This window comes from Myotis davidii, unplaced genomic scaffold, assembly GCF_000327345.1.
Source record: "Myotis davidii unplaced genomic scaffold, ASM32734v1 scaffold199, whole genome shotgun sequence".
NCBI classification, from domain to species: Eukaryota; Metazoa; Chordata; class Mammalia; order Chiroptera; family Vespertilionidae; genus Myotis; species Myotis davidii.
The window spans coordinates 2,661,913-2,671,113 of record NW_006290680.1 but is presented as its reverse complement, the minus strand read 5'-3'; the positions used below and the strand labels follow the sequence as shown (position 1 = coordinate 2,671,113).

Genomic DNA, 9,201 nt, shown 5'->3' with positions numbered 1-9,201 from the left:
ACCTACAACCAAGATTACTTTATCCAGCAAAGCTATCATTCAGAACTGAAGGTCAGATAAAGAGCTTCACAGATAAGGAAAAGCTAAAGGAGTTCATCACCACCAAACCAATATTATATGAAATGCTGAAAGGTATCCTTTAAGAAAAGGAAGAAGAAGAAAAAGGTAAAGATACACATTATGAACAACAAATACACATCTATCAACAAGTGAATCTAAAAATCAAGTGAATAAATAATCTGATGAACAGAATAAACTGGTGACTATAATAGAATCAGGGGCATAGAAAGGGAGTGGATTGACTAGTATCGGGGGGGGGAAGGAATGTGGGGGGGGAGGGAAGAGACTGGACAAAAAGCATACACTGATGGACAAGGACAGTGGGAGGGGGGGTAAGGGCAAAGGGTTGGGGTGGGAACTGGGTGGAGGGGAGCTATGGGGGGAAAAAGAGCAACAACTGTAATAATCTGAACAATAAAGATTTAATAAAAAATATTCCAGACTGGAAAAAAAAGACCTTTCCTGTGTTTGGAAGGGGGTACTGCTTTGGCTCCATATCTCATCCTGCCACTTCTCGCATTCTCCTCCCAGTCACATCCGAAATAGTTCACTTGTCTCAGCACAATCCCTCACCTTCCACTCCCTTCTCCACCCACTGCAGGATGGCTTGTATCACCAGCATTCATCCTAAATTACTCTTGCTTGGGTCATGAGTAATCTTATAGACACTAAATCCACTTGGAAAATATGAGGTTCCATCCTACTTGACTACTTAGGCACACCTGTCACTCTTTTTTTGTTGTTGTTAATCCTCACTTGAGGATATTTTTTCCATTGAGTTTTAGAGAGAGTGGAAGGGAGGGGGGAAGGAAGGAAGGAAGGAAGGAAGGAAGAGATAGGTGGTCTCCCTGCATGGGGATCAAGCCTGCAACCTGTAATCTAGGTACATACCCCTGACCAGAATCGAACCTGGGACCCTTCAGTCTTCGGGCTGATGACCTGTCCATTGAGCCAAACTGGCTAGGGCCACACCTGTCACTCTTCACCAGCCCTTCTGGGCCCTCCCTTTGCTGCTGTGATGACAGCTCACCTTCCTGGTTTTCCCTTGCCTCTCTGAACACAGCCTCTATTTTTCAGTGTCTTTGTTTTCCTCCTATTTGTTAATATTGGAGTTCCTCTGGGCTTAGTCCTAGACCTACTTTTTTTTTGTTGCCCTCTACATTCTTACTACAATATCTATTCCCTGCCCATGGTTTTAATTTCTAAACATTGGTCCCAGTCTCATATATCCAACACCGCAACTCAAAATTGCCGCAAGGGCACAGATACGCCTCCAATGAAGTGTGGCCACTGCTTCCTTTACCAAACTAACTCTCCTCTGAGCTTCTTCTCTATGAGCAGCACTCTGATCCACTCCAGTTGTATTAAGCAGAAGAGCTGGGTCTTAACACCTCTCTCCATCTCTTCACCCTTATCCATCACCACCAATTAACATTAGTTCAGCACCCCCAAATCTCCTGCACGTCTTCTGTATACCATCACCCTGGCCCAAGCTACCATATCTGCCCCCCCCCCGCCAAGATGGTTTTTCTCCTGCTCTTGCCCTCCCAAAGGTATCCACCCCACTCAATACACACCCTCCCCGCCTTTGCCCTAGTAACTTCTACTTACCCATTGACTTGAATTTATTTTCACATATTATCCTGATTTGCCAGACTGGTTTTTCTCTGCTTGTTATAATTCTCCTGACACCTGCACTTTATCTCCAAGTCCTGATAACAATTTTAAGAATTTAATTGTGAGTGTAATTATTTATTTAATGTCTGTCTCCCTTTTCAGAACACAAGCTTTAGCAAGGATTTGACTCTATCTTTCTTAGCCATTGGTGTATCCCTAGTGGACCACCGCCATCCCCTTGGTCATATTAAAGAGTCAATAAATATTTGTGGAAAGGATGAATGGTTAAGGGAAAGCAATAAGAGATCTGACTACTCCGAAGCTTCTACATACCTAAAAGATTTTAAAAGCAAATGAGAAACTGACAAAAATATTTGTAACTTATGCAAAACAGCTTATGTTCTTAAAAACAGATTATAATTACCAGCTCATAAAACAATGATGAACAAAAATGAAGAGCCATACAGGGAAATGAGCACAGGGTATAGAGAGGATGTTCATGAAAGAATCAATGCAAATGGCCAATTAAGCTGAAAAACAAATCCACTCTCTCCAGTATTCTAAAAAAAGATACACACACAGACACTTATTTTTTTAAATAGTCAGTGGTGGCAGAGGTTGAAAATCGGCATATTTTTCTGTTGGGGATCCCAGAGTTGTACCAACTTTCTGGAAGGTAATATGGTAATTTATATCAAAAGCCTTTAAAATATAATAGTTCATGTATGTTGGCTCAGTAGATTGATTTCCAAAAATGTGTCTTAGGGACATCAGAGTTTCATGCAAATACTTACTTATAAGAATGTTCATCACAGTGTTGCTTATAATCATAAAGAATTTAAGCCAAATTTAATGCCCGATAATAAAGGGTTGGTGGCTAGAATGGGGCCTGTCCTTCTCTAGGCAGCCATTAAAACACATGGCCCCAAAGAACATGTAAAGGTTTTTTTTAAGTGTGATTTTTTTAGCCATAAAAGAAGATCACAACACGAAATGCACAGTAGGAGTTTAATTTTTAAAAATAAATAGGTATATGCATAGGCATAAAAATATCTCCAGTACTGGGGAATAGGAGTGATTTTGTTCTTTTCTTCTTTAAATCTTTTTGTATATTCTTAATAGTCAACAAATCCTGCGTATCGTGTCCATAATGAGAAAAACTAAATATATCTTAATTTAACAATAGGGAACTGATTGCAACATATGGCCAAGGCTCTATCTAGAGAGGCGAGCGTGGTGATTAAGAGTATATGCTTTGAAACTCACAGGTAGGTATTCAGTTCCCTCATTATAATTTAAGAGCCATATGACCTTGAGCGAGTTACTTGATTCTCTTAGCCTCAGTTCCCTTCTCAGCGCAAAAGAGATAATCAGTACTGGGCAGAGCTGGTTTGGGGCTTCAATGAAATAATGTATGTAAAATTCTGATCAAAGAGTAAGTGCTTCATAAAAGTACCTGCTTTTATAAGGCCAACATACAAATAGATACCGTAATGCTTTACATGAATTCAAGATTCCCTTGGGGGTTATAAAAAAGTTTGGGGAATTATTATTTTGTGGTTCAGCATCTTCCAGGCTGTCACAGGATGGTGGGGTCCAGCAGGAGGATGCTGGCTGGGAGACGGACCTGGGTACCAAGCAGCCTAGGATAGGTTTTGCTCATTAGGGCAAACTGCTGGCATAGGTCATTTATTCCCCTAGTTACCCAACCAGCAAATGGTTATTAAGCATCTACCGTGTTCCAGACATTGGAGGCTCAGCAGCGAGACGGCCTAGCTGCCTCCCCGGAGCATGGCGAGCTCCTTCTAATTGGATTGAGACTTCAGGGCACATAGTTCCCGATGGATTCCGCTGAGGAAGCACTTCCTGTAGCTGAAGAAAACTGGGCAGGGTTTGGCAAGGGAAGCTCCCTTTGCATTCTGCAAATACCAGTCCTAAGGCAAGAGACTAGCCCCAGAATCCCACGTGCTGGCAGGACTGGGGGACCTACAGATGTCCTCCAACCCTGGTCAGGTTCAGTTCAAGACCAGACTTGCTCGGTCTGCAGGTCAAAAGCCATCAGGCTTCCAGGAGAGGGGTGAAAAAACTATGGCCTGTGGGTCCGCTCCAGCCCGTTGCCTGTTTTTAGAAATAGAAGTTTTGTTGAAATGAAGCCATGCCCATTTATGTATGGATTGTCTTAGGCTGTTTTTGTGCTACAAACACAAAGTGGAGTAGTTGCTACAGGGACCGAATGGCTCACAAAGCCTAAAATAATGATTATCTGACTCTTTACAGGAAAACTTGGCCAACTCCTGTTCCAGGTCAGTGAGGCTGGGGACATGAGATTAAAGGCGACATCAAGTTCCTAACTTTTCCCTTCTGCAGTTCCAGGTGCTGTTCCTCTAGAGTCCATCCAAGGGGGGCCGTTTGAGGAGAAGATCTACATCCAGTGGAAACCTCCCAATGAGACCAATGGGGTCATCACGCTGTACGAGGTAAGAAGGCCCCTTTGGCTGTATCTCTTGTCATGGCTTCATCCTATTGACTTCAGCCTGAGGCTGGCGAACACCTGCTACGTTCAGAGCTCCACTGAGGGCATAAAGGGGAGTGAGACACAATCACCGACACGGTGGGAAGAAAACGCAGGGCATACTGTTGTGCTGTCATGATAGCCCCGATGACCAACCTAATGGGCATACGATGCATTGAAGGGATTCTCAATCGCTTCAGCAGAGGTTTCAGGACGCATGGACCTGGGCTGTCCTGGCATGGCCAAGAGGACCCAGGCCTGGCAAGCAGTGGTTACGATTCATCCACAATGCTCGCATGATGCCCATCCTACCCACAACAGTCCCTGGGCTTTCAAAAGAATCCCAACGTCACTCCCTTCCCTGGGGGCACATGATTCTTGAGCTGTAACATTGCTCTGGGGACCAGGCATTCTTTATTGTCCTCCAAGTGATGCTGTCCCGGGATTAGCAGGACCTGATATCAGAGATGGAACAGATCCTCATCAGGCAGGAAGGACTCATAAGCCAACACAATGCAGCTTCCTAAATACTTTCAGAATTAGAACGAGCTGTATAGAAGTTCACTGCAAAACAAGAACAAACTAAACTTTGATAAGGCTGATAGAGCTCATTTCCAGTATTGGACTATGGCCAGGATTGATCCTCCGCCACTTACTTGCTATGTAACCTTGGGTTTATCCGGTAGCCTTTCATTTATATTTATAAGCACATATAAATATATGTTTAGTACTCTGGCATTTAGAAATCTCATTAATAAGTGTTAGCTCTTATCATTGCATAAAAATGAGAAAACTGAGACTCAGAGTGGTGAAGTGAAAAGACCAAAGTCACATGATGGCAAATTCATGGATCCTGAATTCAAGTGCAAGTGTCTTGCCCCTTAGTCAGCGTGGTCCGTGGACCAGTCGCATCAGCAGTGCCTGGAGGCTGGTTAGAAATACTTCATCTGAGGCTTCACCAGAGCTCCCAAATCAGAGTTTCTGTTCTCACAAGATGCCTGTTTGTGATTCATGTGGGCATTGGAGTTCGAGAAGCACTGCTGTAGACCAGGAGTCTTTAGAGAGTTTTGACACTTGATAAAAGAGTGTGTCCTCCTGAGAAGAGAGATGGGAAGCCCCCCCGCCCCTGCTGCCGCCCCCCATGCTGGGCTCAACCCAATTCTGCTCCAGACAGGAAGCGGGAGCCCTTGCTTTTACAGACATTTATAACAGAGTATATGTTTACGAGGCAATTTCCAAATTTAATTAGATGAAACCAATTTGATTTTTAAAATTAGGTTCTTGTAATTGTAGAGAGAAATCCATAAATTAAAAATCACCCTCTCTGGCCTCAAAAAGTATATTTTGTGACAAAGAAAAATAGAATAACACAAATGAAAGAGAAATTCAAGATTGTCTCCCTCTTCTTAAGTTCAACCTTGAACTCAGCAAAGTCAAAAGCCAAAAACAGGGAGAGGTATAGGTGGGTTGTAATGGTCTAATACTATAAATATTGTTAAGCAGTGCAGGTCCAAGCACTATGTAGTGTGTTAAGATTACATTTTCTTCTCTATGACTCTAACTTTCGACCTCTGGGTCTGTCCTTGGACAGTTTTGCCCCCCTCCCCCCACCCCTAAGATGAATGGCTTTGATTCTGTCGCATTCTGTCTCTGGGCTTCAGTCTTCTCATTGTCATATGAAAATGTCAGACTGGTCCAGTCTCCAACTGGACAAGAATCAAGAGAAAAATAAATGTATGTCAAACCTACAAACCAAAGGTTTAAAACTCATTTTGGAGTCACTCTACTGTTGGAACCTTGCCTGTGGCCAGTCTTTGAAAGCAAAGAGGTGATGACACTTGGAGAAAAATAGCTAGTGCAAAGGCCCTGGGGTAGAAATGGCTTTGGCATGTTTGACAAATTGGAGGTCAGAGTGACTGAAGCTTTGTGAGCGTGAAGGACAGTGATAAGACCATGGGTGGGCAGGGGCAGAGTGTGTGCTTTATCCAGAGAAGAATAAAGAGCCCTAGGAATCATATTTATATTCTTAAACAATTACCTGGCCATTGTGTGGCTAACTGGCTGTGGGTACATCAGCATCTTGGGGACATCTGAAGAGTGTGCCAGGAGGCGAGGACATTTCCATCATCTATGAAATCGCAATGAGAGCTCAGCTTTTTATTGGAAGACCTTGTGCCCAGGTAGAGATGTGGAAACTTTGTCACATCTGCCTCTTTCCTGCTGTAACTCGGGTTAGGAATCAGACCATGGCCTCCGATCTCCAGGGACCTATACTTTAGTGGGAGACACAGAACGCTCTTCTCGATCACAGTGTGGCAGGCAGTGCAGAGTTAGGTCACGTCAAAGGCCTCATGTCCACAGATGGGCATCAGACATGCAGAATCTCAGGCCCCAGCCCAGTCCCCCTGAACCAGAGTCTGTTTTAACAAGATCTTCTGGTGATTCATGTGCACATTGAAGTGTGAGAAGCACTGGTCCAAGAGACATTCTAAAACTTCATCGTCTGGATCTGGAAAGTTCTGCCTGCTGAAAGCAGTGCAGTCCTTGGATGAATAATGTGGCCACTGAACGATCTGAGTGATGTCCCTGCTCGCATGGGGCCCACACGCTGAGTATTTTCACCAGGAATGGGAATCAGGCCGTTCCCACAGACCCCGCCAGAACCCTGCTTGGGTTTGAGTGGACCTCAGTGTCCCCCAGGCGAGGCAAGTGTGTGAAGAGAGTGGGTATGGCTTTCCCCGTTCTGACTGCTCTTGTGAACAACCCAGCTCCCCACAAATAGGCCATCAACCCTGCAGACAGGCACTTACAGCCCGGATGAGGACGTGGGGGACGCGGCCCAGCAAAACAGTTGTTTAACGACTCCTCAATAAAATCACTCCCAGACAAGCTGTTCAGAGTTCATGAAAAACAGTAATCAATATGTGTCTGAATTCAATTAATTGTGCTCATCTCTATCCCAAAATAAAAATCACGCAGTGTGAGGGAATTGGGCCAGAAGATGTTACACCAGCAACGGGGTTAACGAAGTGTGAAAATATTTAAAATTCAGACATGGGAAGCGTCCCTCTAAGCTTTTCTGTTTAGCAGTCAAAATCACCAAGTTTCTAATTACAGTGTATAAATCTGAGAAGCTTAAAGGGAATGAGCGGGCCCTAATGAGTCAGGAATGGGTGTCTTGATTATGCTAGAGTTGATTGACATTTATCTTGTGAGCTATTCTAGGCTCCTGGCGTTCAGAATTGAATGAAACACACACTCTGCCTCAATAAAATAAGGCGGCGTTCCTGTGTGGGAGTGCCTTTAAAAGGTACCATGGGGTCAGGGGGGTGGTCAATATTTTTGCAGCATGCAGATGGTGTGCGAGTGTATTGGGAGTGCATGGCAGGAGGGCTGGGCGGAGTTCTGAGACAGAGGAGCTCTACCAGGGACTGGAGCAGTCACACACTGATGGAGAGAGGGGCCAGTGGCACGCAGGAGCTCAGGAGCAAGCTCTCAAAGAGAGAGGCCCATAGGCGGTACCGGCTCAGGTTGGATGTCAGACACACCTTCCTCCTGTCCTTGGACTCAGCCACAATGGCCACTCAGAACTCACTGACCCCAGACATGCTCATGGCTCTGGTCCATAGAGCAGCAATGGGATGAGGGGTCGGGGGGGGAAGTGGTCCTGATGGGCAAGAGGTAGTGCAGGCAGGAAATGACTAACACAGCCCAAAGCAAGAATTTGCATAAATCAAACTGGATCTACATTAATTAGGATACACAATTTGCATAATGCAGGCTGCTATTGGGTATAACTTGAGCCAGGCTGGTAACTAGGATAAAAGCTCTTGTTTCTTTTGAATTGTTTAAGCCAGAAATGTGGGAATTCTCTGTTTCCCTCACCACTTGCCACAACATCGAATGCTCTAGAAAGTTCGATTTACTTCTGCCAAAGAAGACACGAGTTAGGTCGCATGGCTGCATCTGAGCACTCATCTCTCACCGGGACCATTTCAGGACCTCGCTGCCCATCCCCCACTGATGCTTCCCCTAGTCCACTTCTCCCCCTTTCTCCAGGAGGCTTTCCCTGCCCACTCTCCCCGTCACCCGGCATTCCATACCATCTTCACACTCTGCACTGGTTTTGTTGTTGTGCTTCAGTATCATCCAGCCTCCTCCTGGACGTTTAGCCCATCATGGACCATGTGACTATTCAGTGTTGACTTAGTGGTGCCATAGTGCTCCGATATGAGGTTAAACATTATTCTGAATGTTTCTGTGATGCTGTTTTTGGATGAGATGGCACTTAAGTGGACTCTAAATAAAGCAGATCAACCTCCTTAATGTGGGTGGGCCTCATCCAATCAGGTGAAGGTCAGAATAGAACACAAGACTGAGCTCCCTTGAGCAAGAGGAATTCTACCTGCAGATGAGCCTCAGACGTAAACTGTGACGTTAGCGCTTCCCTGTTTCCCCAGTCTGAAAGCCTTTGGTCTTGAACTTAATACTTGCCATATTTGTTTTTCTTTTTAGTAGTGTATCCTGGGGAGGTAAGAGAGGAGCGTTCACATGTGCTCAGTTAATATTCCTTGGCTGACTACGTGGATTCATGCTTTAGCTTAACAAGGAGTAATGGTGAAAGTTGTGTTCTAACCAATTTAGTAGTTCTAAAGCCCGGCTGGAGATTGGAATCATACCTTGGGAGCCTCCCAAATGTAGATAAGTATATAGGTACGTCAATACGTAAATGGATGATGGATGCATGCCTGGGCCTCATTGCAGTCCAAATGAATCTGAATCCCTGGGGGTCGGGGGGGTTCTATCCATGTGGGGTTTTTATTAGTTCCTTGGGTAATTCTAACATTCATCCAGAGTTGGGAGGACGTAAAATGAATTCACTTAATCTCTTTTGCTACGTTATCCTAGCCAAATGCCCCCTAATTAAACAGGCGACCCTGTCTTCATTCTCACTCTGCCAGAGTCCAACTCTGTCAGATAGGACACTACAGGGAACTCACTCAAGCACAGGC

General features: G+C 44.8%; 1 protein-coding gene across 1 annotated transcript in view; it reads left to right on the top strand.

Annotated features, from left to right (window-relative positions):
- Nucleotides 1–9,201, top strand: part of PTPRT (protein tyrosine phosphatase, receptor type T) — a 720,009-nt gene that overhangs the window by 342,391 nt on the left and 368,417 nt on the right. Inside the window, exon 8 of the mRNA XM_015563947.1 lies at nucleotides 4,045–4,154. Coding sequence (XP_015419433.1) covers nucleotides 4,045–4,154 — 110 coding nt within the window. The remainder of the gene's footprint in view (nucleotides 1–4,044; nucleotides 4,155–9,201) is intronic.